This window comes from Passer domesticus, chromosome 4 (assembly GCF_036417665.1).
Source record: "Passer domesticus isolate bPasDom1 chromosome 4, bPasDom1.hap1, whole genome shotgun sequence".
Classification (NCBI taxonomy): domain Eukaryota; kingdom Metazoa; phylum Chordata; class Aves; order Passeriformes; family Passeridae; genus Passer; species Passer domesticus.
In genome coordinates this window covers 65,742,272-65,758,947 of record NC_087477.1, presented here as the reverse complement: position 1 = coordinate 65,758,947, position 16,676 = coordinate 65,742,272, and the positions used below count along the sequence as shown (strand labels likewise).

Here is a 16,676-nt window from a genome sequence, read left to right as displayed (position 1 = left end):
CCAAAAAAAAAAAAACCAAACAAAAAACCACCAAGAAAACAATAAAATAAACCAAACCCTGAGTAATTTGTTACAATATTATTTTAAGAATCAAAATTTGAATATTATTTCCTCCTATTGTCTATTAAACTGATTTAATTGAGAATAGAAATAGATAATACAGACAATAAGATGTTTCACAGTGTTGTCAGATATCACATGCTGTCTCCAACAAGTATTTCAGAAAGCCCTTAAAGGAAGCAAGATGTTCCCTGTTCTTCAGAGTGCTTACACACCAGTGTAGTGAAAATAAATGACATAAATGCCATTAAGGGATTTTCTCAGAGAGAACCATTTACAAACAAATGTTCTTTTTCCTTCTAGGTTCTGCTTTGAGCACGCATTGGGAGCAACAGAATTGTCAGCAAGTGTAAAGCTAGAGATAGGCAGGCAGAAAAAAAAGAACCTAAAAAATCTAGAAAGCAAAGTTGTTTCTGTAATCTATACTGTTGGCAAGACATGATTTTTTATTTAAAACTACTACTTTTTTCCTAAAATGCTTGTTCATAATGGTTGTACAGAAAAAAAAAGAGGTGCTGTAAAGCTTAGCTCACTACAAAGACTTGAAAATAAAAACACACCTCTGAGTGTGAGGCCATCATTTTAAGCAGAAGGAAACCACTTGTGTGAAAATTATGTGTACATGAACTGCAGAACTGATTCTGAATTAATGCAGTAAGGGACTGAAGAACTCTCTCTGAAGATAAAGGAATGATGTCTACTGACTCTGCTGGGTTTTGACTAAAATTGTTTGAAAATGCTGAGGTAACGGGGCCAGGCTGCTACCTGCCTCCAGGCTGGCTGTGATGAAACAATCTGAAGAGCAGGATGGCTTCAGCAACTTGCAGCTCTAACCCCACAGTTATGGAGATTACATGTTCAACAATGCTTCCCAAGTAAATACTACTGTATGTAATATTTACTATTTACTACCAGTAAGCACTCTTTACCAGAGATGTTATTTGTTTCCTTGGGGAAGAAAAGTGACATTGCACCTACCAGTTTCATGAGGGCACTGAGGTATCCTATTGGCCTGGAGCATCCACAAATAGTCAGCACCCCACTGAAGACAAACTTTGTGGTCCTTATATGGCCGTTCAAAGGGTGGAACTGCCTCTAAAAACGTGTAATTCTTGGCAACTGCAGCCTGGTAGTCTTCATTCTGCTCATCACCATAGTTGCTAGCTGATCTGTGGCTAATCCATGCGTACAGTATCACACTGTGCACGATTATGGAGTTTCTGATGATATAATCATCTCTGTAAACCATGATGCTTGGAAATTTCAAGTGTACTTGTCGAGTTCTGCTAACATAAAGGTTCTTCTCATCCTTCCATCTCCTTCTATACACTGGTACACCAGTCCTGAACTCAGAGGAAGCTACTGCTTCTAAACTGACAATACAAGGCTTAGAACATAAATACTGAACTGAAACTTCAGAATTGTTAAGAACTTTCTTTTCTAAAATGTTTAAATAGATAAAATCTACATAATCCATATTCTTCTGAAACTCTGGAGTAACTGCTGTTGTCTGTAATGTCTCCTTTCCAAAGGACAGCACAAAGTTCTGGAAGAAAACCCAAACATGTTAACCAGAGAATCTATGTGATTATTCATACACTCACGATAATAACAGAACACTGCACAAGCACATATATACCATACTTTTACTTCAAAATATGAGGTTTCTTTTACCCAGCAAGTAGACACGTATTATTGGAGAGACATCATCAAGATCTTAATGGCAACAACATCCCTACATCAAGGCCTCAAAGTTACACATGCTTCTACAAACAAACTGTATTTACAGGGTGTATCCTTCAGCCCTTATGCAAGCAGAATCCGGTCTAAGATAGCAACTCACACGTCACACTATTTAAACATGATCCTAGGATCAGGCCTAAGGAGTGTACATGAAAATGTACAGGCATACATTCATTATGTATCATTGTTTGCTAGGATTGCCACAGCCTGATGTTTCTGCATTTTCTTAAAATGTTTGCTAATTTTGTTACCTGTCATGCAGGTCCCTGAAGGACAAAATAACAACAAAGGCTTCCTGAGAATTAATTTTTGTGAGGCGTTTCATTTTTGACATGTTCCTATTGTGAAGATGGACTTGAAACATCAGAGCAGCAAGACCAGCAGGCTGAATTTGCTCAGCTTTTGCTCTCCACAGCTATGCACATTATATATAGTTTGAGAGTGAGTGCCTGGACATGCAACAGGATTATCCTCTATGCTGAAGTTCTTGTCTCTAAAGCTTCAAACAGCTTCTTTTCATTCTGCCTTGCAGTCAGCATCCAGCTTGATGCACTGCCAAGGATACTGGGGATTACTCAGCTCTGAGGGCAAGCCACCAGCACAGCAGCTCTACCAAGTCCCCTGGTCTGTCTAAAATATTCACAATTGTCACCGAGGATTACTCAAAATGAGGTTAAGATTGCTTAAAATGAGATCTATCTTGGGTAACTTTTAATTTTGCTAAGATTCAACAAATTAAAATAAAATTTATCTTGGATACCCACCTTGGATTGATGCCTTTTCCCTGTGTTTTTCAAAATATTTAAAGGGTTTGGCCTATCATCAGTACATTTCTAATAATAGAAATTATGTGCTGTGCACCTGGAGGGCTAGACCTTGCCCACAATCCAACATGGGGATCCGTAAAAGTCTCTAATTATAAACTATTTTGCTTTTTATTTCTTGAGAATATGTTGACACTCCTTGAGAGCTACACTGAAAAAACATCAAGCCAGTAAGACCTGTGAAGGTGTAAACACTAGGAAAAGTCAGAACTAAGTTCTATACCACTTCCTTGCTCCTACAGATGAGGATTTTTGGATTTTTTTTGATAACCTGTGTGATCAAATGGTATTTTTTCCCCAGTTCCCTGCCTCCTTAGAGGTGCAAAAGAGCTCAAGGCTTGTTAGTGGAACACGACTATGCATAAGGTGCTCTTTACTTCAAGACCTTGACTTCATTAAGGTCAGACACTGGAAAATATAACTGAATGAGGGAACTTTTGGACAAAAAAGCTAGATATCATTGCGAGCAGATGGGTATCTCTAGATCATTTTATTTAGTGTTCCTAGGGAACTTGTCACTTTAACCACTTTCCATACTTGCACCCAAATGCTCTTAATCTTCTTGTATCTGACAAGAAACACTGCAAGTGAGATGTGCAGAGATGCTGAACACTGATAAATGTATGTAAGCACCAAGATTTACACCTTGAACAAATAAAATGCTAAAAACCCACAAAACACTATGCAACTCAGTATTTTGGCTTCCTACAATAGGAAGTCTCATCAGAGCAAGAGCCTTCTTCTCTGCCTTGTTTCCCACTCCACAAAAAGCACACTGGTTAGAGCACAGTGCTAATAATGCCAAGGTTGTGGGTTTGACCCCTTTGTGGGCCATTCACTTAAAGAGTTGGACTCAATGATCCTTTTGGGTCCCTTCCAATTCAGAATATTCTCTGATTTTGAGACATTGTAAAAACTATGCAAACTGAAGGGGCTAAAAAAGGAATAGCAATAGGAGGTTGGTGTCCATTGGAACACATGGTATGGAGTCTATCACATGCTGGAATAACACACGTACACAAATACTGAGATAAAAGTTGATGAGAGCCTTGATTTTAATACTAATTTGAGTACCTTTAAGAACTTCACTTGACTCAAGATACTATTCTTTTACATTTCCAACACAATTCTTCTTTGGTTTAAACACTTCCAAAAGCATTAAAAGCCCATAGCAGCAGCAACAAATTATCCTAAACCTCTTTTATTTGATGGTTATAATGAATATTTCTTGATCCTATAATAAAAAGTACTTGTAAGTAGCTTAATCTTTGTGATAAGGGGGCTTTGTCATGAGGAAGATGGTAACATACTATGAACACAATGCCATTTTATTATCAAAGATGCAAAAGTCTACCAGGTAGATACTAAAAAGCATAGGGGTACTCATGTGTGCTTACCACACACACTTACTGCCAAAACATACACAGGCAGCTCTCAATCGTCTCAGTGGTTATCCACTACAGAGCAATGGGAACTAGACTCCAGCAAAGACAGCTTGGGTCTGGCACAGTTCATTAACAAAAATGAAGTAGTGTATGGATATGTCCATCTGATTTCCAACGAATGGCAGAAATTTTGTGGTGGGGGATCCCAAAGCAGTAAGCTCTGAAACCCAAAGCCAGGTCTTTGCAGAACAATTTCCATGATGTTCCTAGAGCACTTAAGCACAATGCAACACAATTGCTGATGCCTAAGTTTAGCTTCAGCTCTGCTGATCTAGTGCCTTTCCCGTAGTGCCTGATCTGCTAAAAGGCTTCCCATTTCACTTTGTATTATTTGGTCCCTGGGTATTACTTGAGGCCTGTGCTGCCAAAATGCATGAAGTATATTTGAATCTGCTGTTACATCCCAGCTAAAAAACCCTTCTGGAGGCTCATGCACTAAACAGCCTGGAGCTAAGAACCCTGAGCAACCCCACAATGATGGTGGCCTGGCAGAGACTGCAGACCATGGCTGAGTCTCTGTTACCACTTGGTTGTGGCAACAGAGTGTGCATCATCTCAATGTTCCTACTTGGTGAGGAAGCCTCTTCCCTTCCTGTTATATCAGACAAGGCAGAGTTACATGTGCATCACCCCTGACATAGAACAAGGATGAAAAGATTACACATTGAGTGTGATTATGAGACTTAAATACAGAAGTTTTCCAGCACACTAAAAAAGCCAGCTACGCTGATTCAAAATAATGAACTAGGCAAAGTTCAAAAGACGGACATAAAGGCTTTGCTGTGTGGGGCAACTTAGCCATTAAAGCTGTAAATGCTTTTGGGTTTTTTAATTTCTTAAATCCTGCTGAATCTGAATGAATTAGCCCAAGTCGTCCCATCAGATCTTGGGATAAAATCAATGTGGGAGAGAAACACTGCAAGTGTAAGGAAAGTGAACATTTTCAGTAGTGTAATAATAAAGAAATGATTGAGCAAGTATTCTTTCATTTGCTGGAGATCTCAACAGCACCCTCGATGAGTTCAGCCCCGCAGAAATTCCACAAAACCCTATGAAACCTGCACCTGTTTGCACAAAACCTGAAGATAACTGCAGTTCTTCACCTGCAAATGCCCAACACGTCATGCTACATTTTACCACGTGTGAAAAGAAGACATGACAAAGGATGTTGATCTGCTGGTCTCCATCAGCACCAACATGGTACAGGCACACGAACACTTTGACCACAGCTTACACTTAGCCACAAAAAGATGAAAAAGTAGTTTAGTAACTGGCCCTAAAGCACAGTTGTTTCCATAAGCCAGTGCAGCACTATGTTCAGTCGTGCATCTGTACGCAGATGTCAAAGGCCCTCCCATTTTCCCTACTCTAGAAGTTTATCGTCACCCAGGGCAAAAAGCTTAACACTTGGATGTGAAGACTCGGCGCCCTCCAGCTCCCCAAGACAGGCCCCAGTGACCCGGGGCTGGGAGGGGGCGCGGAGCCCGGCCGGACAGCCGGGGCTGGCTCCGGGAGGCGGCCGCGGCCCGAGCCCCCGAGCCCCGCCGGCTCCGGCTCCGGCTCCGGCTCCGTGCGGATGGACCCGCGGCCCCGCACGGGCCGGCCCCTGCCGCGGCGCCGGGGCTGGGTCGGGACGCGCGGGCAAGTGCGGGGCCGGCGGCACTCACCGTGAGGAGGACGAGGAGCAGCGGAGCGGGGCGGCGGGGCTCGGCCGGGGGCCGCATGCTGCTGCTGCTGCGGCGGCGGTGCCCAGCGCGGCACGGACTGCGCGGCCGGCCCGGCGACAAGGATGCGGCAGATCCGGCTTCCTGGAGGAGGGGCCGCCGCCCGGGCAGGGCAGGGCAGGGCAGGGCCGGGCCCCGCTCCGCCGCCGCAGGTGCGGACGGGCTGGGCCAGCAGTCGCCGAGCCCCGGCCGTGCTGCGCAGCTCCTTGGCGGCTCCTCGCAGCAGGCGCCGGGCGGCGTCCCGGGAGCGGAGCGGCGCGCCGGGAGGGATCCCCGCGCCGGGCCGCTCCCGCCCACTCCCCTGGCGGCTGCCGCCCTTTGGCCTCGGCGCTGCGCTACCGGCGCAGTCCCGGGCCGGGACAGCTCCCGCTGTCGGGCGAGGCGCTTTAGGGCGGGGCGGCGGGGCTGGGGCGCATCGCCTCGGGCTGCCCGGGCCGGGCTGACAGCGCGGCCGCGCCGGCCCCGTGCCGCACTGCGCCCCGCCGGCCGCGCGGGGGCGCTCTCCGGGCGGGCCCCGCGCCCCGGAAGGCCCCGCGCTGTGTCCGCCGCGCCATGGCCGCGCTGGCCCGCACGCTCGGCATCTTCGGCGCCTTCGTGGCCATGGTGGGAGCCGCCTTTTACCCCATTTATTTCCGGCCGCTGCTGCTGCCGGAGGAGTACAGTGAGTCCGTGCGCGGGGGGAGCTGGCTGGGCCGTGGCCCGGTCTGTGCCCGGCCTTGGGGAAATGCTGGGACTGCTGCTCGGTGGATGGCTCCCGAGGGGCTTTCTGCTCGTGTAGGAGATACCTGAAAATCAAAATAATACAGCTCGCCGTTACTCGTATTTCAAGTTATTGGCCAGCACGTTGTTAACAACATCCTTCAGGTGCTCCTTAGAGGATTCAGACACAGCTGAAGAAATTGAGATGAGAGATGGAGCACCTCTCCTGTGCAGAAAGGCTGAGAGAGCTGGGGTTCTTCAGCCTGAGAAGACTTAAGAAAACTTTGTAGAATACTTGGAGAGAGCTTGTAAAATAGCTGGGGCAGGCTTTTTAGTAAGCCCTTTTGCAATAGGACTAGAGGTAATGGTTTTAAACAAAACTGAGTAAACTCAGAGTAAATAGAAAGAATACATTTTTTATGATGGTGGTGGTGAACCACTAGAACAGATTGCCCAGAGAAATGGTGTGTTGACTCAGGTTGGACAGGGCTCTGAGCAACTTGATCTAGCTGAAGGTGTCCCTGCTCAGTGGGATGTCCCACCTCAGGAGAGGTGGATTAGATGGTCTTTAAAGGTCCCTTCAATGATTCTAGAAGCTGTTTGAGTTCTGTGTTCCAGCTGCAATTGCAAATCTAGCTTAAAACTTGGCACCCAGTTGTGATGATTTGCTAGAACTGGTCTCAGTCTGCAGTCTCTGAAACTGACTCTTTAGGAAAACTCTGCTTTCCTGCCAGGAAAACCTGCCAAAGCCCTTGAGGGCACCTGCAGCTCAGGTGTGAAGCCTCAGTTGCTCCAGGCTGGTGCTCCCTAGGGGGAGCACCCATTAGTCCTCCTCGACTTCTGTGAAATAGTGCCAGAGGAAATGGGGGGAAAGTTCTGGTGCAACCAGCCTTGCCCCCCCCAACTTTAATTTTTTATGAGACTAAGCAAGCCAATAACATGAAGATATATGTGGTTAATCTGCCAAGACAACTGAAGATTTCTAGGAAGGAAAAAGAAAAAAGGATAACAGACTTACTGGTCTTATTGGAGGGGCTTGACCTTGATCAAAGGTCAAGTAAAATTTAACTTACAAGCAAGATTTTATTGAAGAATGCTATGCTTGTGAAGCTTCCCACAATTATGTTTCCTGCTCTGTGTTCCCTTTGAAAACTTTATTACTAAATATTTTTTGCTTATACTATACTTTCCAAAAATACTATATTAGAAATCTGTCTTGGCATTAAGGAAAGAACAGAACTAGTGGAGCAATGCTAGTTCCTTTGTACTTGCCGGTTATGTGAGTAGATGTTTCCTATCAGTTTAGGGATTTTTAATCTCTATTTAGGACATAGAATGATTGAATTGATGCTCAGTTAGCAAGTGCACAAACTTGTGATTTGATACCTGATCCGAAACTTATTGCCTGGTGCTGAATCTCCAACTGATATCACCTTTATTCATTTTCAATTAGCTTTTCTTGATGTTCATCACTGCAGTATGAGAAGCCCAAGCATTTGTTATCACAATACTTGAGGCAAGATTGTGAACTATTGCAGTTGTGGTGTTTGAGCCCAAGTATTTAACCTTTGGAGTACAGAGGATTTTCCTAGTACAGTAAGCTGTGTGACAGCTTCCTAGAAGCTCCTGCCCTCTGTTGTCTTGAGCTGTGGGAGAATACTCAGTATTTCTGTGTTTGGGGATGCTGTGTCCCAAAAGGTCCCAAAAGTTGGGCATTCTGATTAGTATCACAGAATAATCATGCAAAAGGAATATTAGTTAACCTGGAGAGACATTGCACTATGTAAACATGAAATGCTATCTTTTCTTTCTTCCCCCTTGTTTTTCTTGTGTATCTCCCAAATTCTATACAAGTGAAGTACATTAATGTTCTGGAAGAAGACTTTACTGCACAATTCTCAAACATCTTCACAGAAGTTCCTAGCAATTTAACAATTAAGATGAAAGATACTTGGAAAAACTGTATGTAATCAAATTGTTGATATGAACTGTAAATTGTGTGCAAAGCAGTTAGACTTAATTTTATACAGAAATGTTATAATTTTGTAGGGTTTTAGTACTTCAGTTTGTGGCTTTGCTGCTTCTAATATTTTCTTGTCAGTATCTAGCTTTAAAAAAGACTGCAGTTTAGTGGCCATGATGAAACTTTGAGGGCATCAGCACAGGCCTTTTCCGCATGGATTAACTAAAACAGTGGTTTGACAGCTGCTCTTTGTGACATTTCCACAGATTTCACAATTTTCTGAATTGTGAGACTGTTTCTTCCTCATCCTGTGAGGTGGCTCTCCTGTCACCAAGACTGAATCTTCCTTGTTGTCCTTTTTTGGCTTACCTGTCTTCCAAGTTGTTTGCAGGCCCCACAGCAGTCTCCCTACTGACTGTTCTGTGTCCTGTCTCCGTATTTGTCATCTCTTACATTTTTGCACAGGTTTCTTTGCCCGACCATTAACAGCTCCTGCTGTTCAACCCAGGTGTGTCCCCAGAACTCTCAGACTGGTTCCCATTTCTCCTGCCTCTCTTCAAATCTAAGTTTCCACTCAAGACTGAATATCCTTCTCCTTCATGTCCTACAAGAAGTAGTTGCCCTAATTTATTGTGTTCTCCCTTTCTGGGTTTTGTGCTTTTTCCTTTGAGATTAGACAGGTCCCTGAGATTTTGCTAAAAAGGATGAAATGGAATTACCATGCTCAGTGAACAGAGCTGGAGAACCTGGGTGTGCCTCTAGGGCCTGTCCCTTTGCAAGGAGAATCAGTTGCTGTGATATTCCTGCTTGTCTCCAGTAGCATTAGGCTTGTACCTAGACAGCCTGATAACATGCAGTGCCAGTGCATTCCCAGTGGGGTAGGGTAATGAAAAATACCAGTTCTTTGTGAGCTTAGTTGTGAGCTTCCTTTGCTAATGCACACCCTGCAGGTTTTTAAAGGCCTCAGAAGTTCAGTGGTGGGGGCAGAAGGTGAATCCTTTGACTTCCTCCTTCAGAGTAGCACTGTGGTGGTGAAGTGCATAACTGGAATTGGAAGAAAAGGAGGGGAATTTAGTAAGGGAAATAGTACCATTTTCTCTGTTTCTCTTTGTGAAAGTGGTTGAATCTTTCAAAGAAAAAAGAAAAGCGTGAGACAGGCCCAGTGTATGGGAAAATATCCCTCAGATGCTGAACTTCACAAAGTTTACAAGCAGTAATTTTGTAGGTGCTGTCATGAAATCTGTTTGCAAGATCTTTCAGGGCATGAGAATGGGAGTTGCCCAAAAGAAAAAAAAATCTTTTGATTAGTTTTATGTTGAGCATATGAATGAGCTTCTAAAAGTACTAGTCATTCCTTAAGTGCTGGGACCATGGCAGGTGTTTTGGCATCTTTATTAAACAGTAGGCATTGTTTGAGAATGATTATCTTATTGTTTGTAATCTCTCAAAACAGACTAGCTATTAATTTCTCAGTGACATAGGAATACTACATTTGCATTCTGCAGGTAGATACTCAACAGAATTTTACTGTTTAGCATCTCGAATTAATAAAATTTTCAATATTATTTTATTGGGTGCAATCAAGATATCTGGTATTTTCTTTTTTTTAGTGGTGTCCTTTCTGTTCTGTTTTCCAGAGAATGAGCAGTCAATAAACCGAGCTGGTATTGTTCAAGAGGATATTCAGCCTGCAGGTATACTTGATTTATGTGTTTGCATCGATTATTTTAAAGACCCTCAATATTTATATGGATTTAAATAATACAGTGAAGAAAACATTAGGTGAAAACATATTTAATAAACTTACCATTAAATTATTTTTTCAGGCTAATTATTCACTGAAAAATTATGATTTTAATGAAACTAATCTTAAAGTGATTTAACTGGCCAAATCAGTTGCAGAGTTTCTGCTATCTTCACGCTTCGTTAAATAGAGGCAGTTTCCACTTCTGAACCAGCTCAGAGTGAGCAAGAACCATGGATAGGCTGAGTTGAAGCTATAAAGAACAACTTTGCACCCTAGTTTTGTGGAATACTCTCCTGAAACACAGTTCATCAGCACTTTGGCAGTGCCTTCTGTCCACATAGATGGATGGGCCATGCGGAAATCCACTACATGTGAAGGAAAATATGGAATGCAGTGCTAATGGCTTTTGGATCCTTGCTTTTGACAGTGGAGGCTTAGAAAAGCATGTGAGGGAAGTAAAATTCAAGTATAGTAAACTATCCTTGATCATTTTTTTATAATGTTAAATGGAGTGTCTATGCAAGGCTGGCATTTCTTGATTAAAGATGTGAGAGTGTCTGTCTTGATGAAACATGTAATACCTGAATATGTTAAAGGGTAATGTATTTTTGTTTTTGAAAGAGTTTAATGTCAGCAGCAGGAGAAAATCAAATAGGATTAAAGCCATGACCTTATTGCATGCATTGGTTGGATCATTAGTGCAGGACTTGCTTCCAGGGAAGTGGGGAAAATGCTGAAGAGAAGTAGGAAGTGTATTGTGAAATAGTGGTCTTGTAAACCTGTCTTTTTTACTAAACATTTGAGAGGACTGGACTGACTCATTTGTCCAAGGTGCAGGTACTTAATGACCAGTTCTTCTTAGTGTAAGTTCTCCTTTTCATCTGAATTTAGCTGCTGATAAGTTATGAAATCCATTAGCTGAAAAGGAAACCTAGACAAATTTAAGTGTAAGGTGCAATTCTAAATGATACAGCAATTTTAGAACACATTACCTATAAATGTCATAGATTTTTCCATTATCTGACATTCAAGGTCAAGATGAGGTTATTTTTCTATATATTTTTGCAAGTTTAAGCAGAGTTGCAAATTCAGTGCAGAAATTGTTGGCTTCTTTCATTGTTTATAATACACAAAGCTGGAGTAGAATGCCTGTTTTTTTTCCTCCAACAGTCTAAATTATCAACTGCTGCTATTCTGATGTTTGATTTGTAGGGTTAAAAGTGTGGTCGGATCCATTTGGAAGAAAGTAATTGGCAACTGGATGTATTGCAAAACTGAAGATGGACGTCTTCAGCTGCTTCTTCTTTCACTGAAGTGTGTCTTTAGGTGTCACTGGAGCAGAATTCTGAATATGCTGTGGGCACATGAGGAGCAACAAAGGCAACTGGTTGGAATCCCAAGAGATAAAAACATGCTAGTTTTGAGAGAGAATGCTGGTGCATAGCTCACAGACTGTTAGAAAACTAAATGATTACTGAGTATAGAAATTAAATATTTATTTCCTTGAGAAAAGGAAAGAGGATTTTTTTCTAATCTGTACTCTTGTAAATTATGGATAGAATAAATCATGCAGACTGCTGCAATTTCCTCCTTAGTTTGAAAGTTACACCATGGTGAGTGTAAAATTGTACATTAAAAAATTTAAACCAATTTGTACTTTTTTTCATTGTTTTGCAAGTGTGTGTGGAAGGTACCTTGGCTGCCTGCCAGGTGTCCCCCTGGCTGTTCTTACTCCTGCTCCTCCACTGGACAAGGGGAGTAAATAGAGTGACAGAGCTCATGGGTCTGGATAAACACAAGGAGATTTCTTACTAGTTACTTTTGCAGGCAAAACAGACTCAACTTGGAGAAAATTAATGTAGTTAAGTAAGTAGAATAATGACACACAGCATTTTAAAGATCATTGCAGGATGCTGTATGCTTTGAAAAATGTATGGGCAGAGTGTTATTCCTAACATTAGCAGATGTTTGTCATCTTTTTGGACATCACACACTTCTGTTGGGACAAGAGATGAAAGATTCCATCTTTACAGTGTTACTTTCCAAACTGCTATTCTGCTCCTTGCTATTCTATTTCTACCTGTCTTTGTCATTACTCTCCCATTCAGACACACCTCTCCTCCCATGAATTAGTTTTTATTTAGTCTTCTATTATCACTCTAAGCATTAGAATATTTTCTGTTTGCTTGTTGGGAAAATGTGGCCATGTTTGATTCCTTTGTGTTCTCAGGTCATTTTGCGTGATGGTTGGAGCCAGAGTGAGTGTACCCATTCAGTGTAGGGATCATAGATGGGTTTGGGTTGGAAGGCACCTTAAAGCTCATCTAGTTCTGATGCCTTGAGAGGCTACCTGGAACAGAGGCTAGACAGTGTCAAAAGAATAAAGTGGGTATTTATTAAAAGGTCTTCAAAGCACAGTCCTTGTGCAGTACAAGAGCCTGGCCATGGCTCTACCCAAGGTGGATGCCTGGTCTGAGTTTTCACACTTTTATAAGTTTTGGTCAATTTACATGTTTGGGTTAATTGTCCAATTATAGCTTTGGGTTATGGAAGTCCCACCCTCCCAGATTGCTCTCCTCTCCACTCTTTATACTTTTTGGGCCCAAAGTTGCAATGGTGTGCTTGGTTCTCAGGCTGGAAAAGGATTGTTTTGTCTGACTAAACTGTGAAGAGAACTTGCTAACACTTTATATGAAGTTCAGAGTTACACTCTAAAGCAGTACAGAGTGGAAAATACGAAAGCTAAAACTTAGGGTATCAGTTCCAGCCCTGCTGCCATGAGCTGGGTGGGACACCTTCTGCTAGACCAGGCTGCTCAGGGCCCCATCCAGCTTGGCTTAGAACACTTCCAGGCATCCACAGCTTCTTAGAGCTACCTGTTCCAGTGCCTCACCACCCTCACAGTGGGGAACTTCTTCCTCATATTTCATCTAAACCCACCCTCTTTCAGTCTGAAGTTTTATGATATGGAACAGTGTAACATTGTCACAAAGCTAATTCAGTGTTTGCTGTGAAAAGAAGAATAGAGCTGAAAAAGAGGTTTTTATAATTTAAACCTTTCTTCAGTGAGACTGCAGAAATGAGGGATCCTTGGTTTTTTGTTTTCTTGAACAAAACATTCATGTATCAGACCATTTCAGCAGAGTTCTTTCATCTAAAATACCTCCTCAGTGAAAATAAAACATTGCTGAAATGCAGATTATCTATAACTGCCAAGCTGCAAACCAAAGATTTTTCAGAGAATGTGGGAATTTTCCATTATGCAGCTTCTGTCAGTTGGTGACACACATGCTTCAAAGTTATATATCATGGTAGTATCAGTATAAATGATGTGACAGAGAACATGAAATTACTTAGTTTGGGGTTAAGAGATAAGACAATCTCTGCTACTCATTTACTTTGTGAAGTTGAGCAATTTGCTGAGTCTGGATCTTGCCTAGAAAAATGCTAGATGGTTTCTAGTGGCTGCTAGTGGCAGGTGCTGAGCATTTTGCCTTCATATTACTTCAATGTTGCAAAACATGAGTACCTCAGTTAACCTCAATAACTCAGTTATTTGGCATTTATAGAACTATACATGTCTGTTGGTCATGATCATGAATTCCTTCTGGTGCAGAAAAGCTCAGTAAGTTTTGTAATTGCCAATTTGTACAGAATTTACAGCAGTTTATATCAGTTGAGTACTACTGAAGTGAATCTAAACTCCAAAAACGTTGTACCTTGGTATTAATGAGCATCGTTTCCCATTCATGTTCCACCTAATGAAGTGGGCTGATGGACCATGGCTTTAAAGCATTAGGATATTGAATATCTTTTTCAGATTTTTGCTGTTCTGTCTGGATAAAACTGTGAAGTCAACAAGGTACGTACTGCAATAATTATCCAGAATTTACACTGAAGTGTTCTGATTGCTCTGGCATGTGCCAGTTGCCTGGAGACTTGCCCAATTCTCATGTGTTAGGTTCTAGTCCTGCAGCTGGCTTTGAGACAATGCTTTGTTCTGCTCATGGATGCTTGGCATAAGCCTCTTCTTCCAGTTATCCAGTGACAAGTGAAGTTCAATGTAGTGAACTCTGCTCTCCAGGACTCTTATCTTGCTCTGGAAGTAAGAGTTCTTCACTACTTTCATAAACTCCAACTACTATTAATTTGGTGATTGGGATGGAATAGGCCTGCATTCTGCAGAGCAACTAAATTTGCTAGTTTTGATGAAGAAGTTCTGATTGTTTTGATAAAAATGCATTCTTAGATTATTTTTAAAGCAGTTATCTCTACCCTGTTACATGAATGCATTTTGCTTATTTATTATAGCTGGATGGTGAACAGCAATTATACCTTCAGCCCTTGAAGGACTGAAGGAAAGTTAAACAGTTGTTTGACATCCCAAGAGAAACCGGTTGTACTAGGTTTTGGCATGTTGTACTAGGTTTTGGCCCATTGCATGCTGATGTTTTGAAATTATTAAAACTTCTTCCATAAAGAGCAAATCTATCATTTTGGTCTAAACAGAGCTTAGTTTTGAAGCACTGCAGATTGTTCATGATGCAATGAAGCCCTCAAGTACAAACACTTGAGAAGGAGTAAATATGGCAAAAGATTTGGGCAAATTGCCAGGTTATATACATGTGGGAGAAGGAACAGTCTCAATAAATGAGTATAATATTCAGCAAGAAAAATCCCATGAGATTTTGAAAAAATCAAGCGGGATTAGTCTTGCTTAATATTGTAATTATTTATTGAAATTATTCCAAATGATGAGAGGGGATTTTTTATCTGTGATACTCAAAGCACATCAAATAGTCTCCAGTTATCATGCATTTTACTCTATGTATGCCCTCCTATGAAAAAACAGCCCAGAAGAAGCAGTTCTCATGTTTTGCTATTTTCTAAACCAAATTAAAGCATGTGTTTTCCTTTCTTGCAGTCTAGCAATAATTAACTACTCATTTTCTTTGTATTGTGTACATTCCTACTGACCTTCATGTTAACATGCAGATGCAGCAGTAAATGAAAAGCTGTATTGGCTTTTTCTGTGATGCCACACAACCCAAAAAGTATGTTTGCTGGAACAAGTGGAAGGAAATTATTCTCCAGCTTCTGAGAAAGTGCTGTGGAATATACACTGTTTCTGTGTGGACAATTTGCAACAGGTGAGAGTAAAACACAAAGTTCAGGTCAAAGTTTAGGTCGGACTGTGATCCAGGGTCTCTTTCTCCATTGTGCAGACTGTGTGGGCCTTGCAGGAAAAATGGTGCAGTGTTTAAGACACTGTCTTGGAAAATAGGACTGTTGTAGTCAGTTCCATATTCCACCACGCTTTTGTCTGGCAGCAGGTAAGTAATTTAGCCTTTGAGCTTCAGTTCCATCTGTAAAATAGCCATAAGTAGCGCTCCCCTTCTTTGCAATTGAAGGTAAATACAGGAGTGTGGGGTTTTTTGATGCTCTAGAGAACATTTCTTGTCTGAGAAGTATGCTTCAAGGTTAGGAAAAATTGGTCTGAATTTGTGTGAGAATCAGATATTTTGGTTCCAGAAATTTAAAATGTTTCTGAAGAATCTTTTCCAAAAGAAAATAACAATGAAATTTCCCAGATCTTCATACTGCTGAAATACTATGTTCTGCAAATAGAAATTTTATACTTTGGGAGACAAACAGAAAACTCATCTGTTTTTCACAATACTAATATTTTTGGAAGAACTGCAAATATGAGTGAGTTGAAATTCATGAATGTTTGCACAGATGTAAAAAAAAGCAGAAGATTGGTTAGCTTTTTTTGGTGGCCCAGCTGCCTCAGCAATTTTTTGAGACAGCAATTTTCAATATTTTGAGTTGCTATTTCCCTTATTTTCTGTAACAATGGGTCCTCTCTTCTGACCTTGGCATGCCAAAAAAGCAACTGTAATCCTTCTAAGAGTTACAGGTGCTAAGTGGAGGAGATTGGGGCACAGTGAAGGGAAATGAGAAAGAACTTGAGATACTGCTGGGAAGAGTGTTCCTCCTGTAGCCCCAGAGGAACACTTGGAAGTGGAGTGGTGGATATGAAGAGGAAACAGCATTCAGTTGAGTGGGAGCTTGAGGAACATAGGACATAAATCCATGGGCATATACAGCCATTGTAGGCTCTGCAGCTCGCAGAGCAAATTGGGATATCTCTTGACCTCTTTTCTGTTTCCTCCCCAGCAGATTGGAAGTAAACCTTTCTAAAGAAAGTTCCTAGGAAAGATAAAGGTTATCATGAGAAGAGACCATCTGAGGAGGAATTTATATAGCTGTCTTTTGCTCTAGCCTACCTTAAGAGGCCAAATATCACAGAATCATTTGTGCTGGAAAGGACCTCATGCTGAAAAGTGTCTTTCAGGCTCCAGGTTGCAGGGAAAGGTGCCTCCTGTCAGCTTCTTTCCATAATTCAGAAGGGTGAGTATCACAGTGCCAGTCAAGGTAGGGGAGGAAGATGTTCCTTTGTTTTAGAAA

General features: G+C 41.8%; 2 protein-coding genes across 4 annotated transcripts in view; one reads left to right on the top strand and one right to left on the bottom strand.

Moving 5' to 3' along the window:
- Window positions 1-5,955, bottom strand: part of SEL1L3 (SEL1L family member 3) — a 33,607-nt gene extending 27,652 nt beyond the window's left edge. For all 3 annotated transcript variants that reach the window (XM_064418465.1, XM_064418467.1, XM_064418466.1), the window contains exons 1-2: window positions 5,740-5,955; window positions 1,039-1,606 (exon numbers count right to left, since the gene is read on the bottom strand). In XM_064418465.1, the coding sequence (XP_064274535.1) occupies window positions 1,039-1,606; window positions 5,740-5,796 (625 nt within the window). In that variant the 5' untranslated portion in view covers window positions 5,797-5,955. The remainder of the gene's footprint in view (window positions 1-1,038; window positions 1,607-5,739) is intronic.
- A 368-nt stretch (window positions 5,956-6,323) lies between these two features.
- On the top strand, window positions 6,324-11,855 carry SMIM20 (small integral membrane protein 20). Its single transcript, XM_064418468.1, has 3 exons — window positions 6,324-6,457; window positions 10,096-10,152; window positions 11,418-11,855. The coding sequence occupies exons 1-3, from the start codon at window positions 6,349-6,351 to the stop codon at window positions 11,453-11,455; spliced, it is 204 nt and encodes a 67-aa protein (XP_064274538.1). The 5' UTR covers window positions 6,324-6,348; the 3' UTR covers window positions 11,456-11,855.
- The last annotated feature ends 4,821 nt before the right edge of the window (window positions 11,856-16,676 follow it).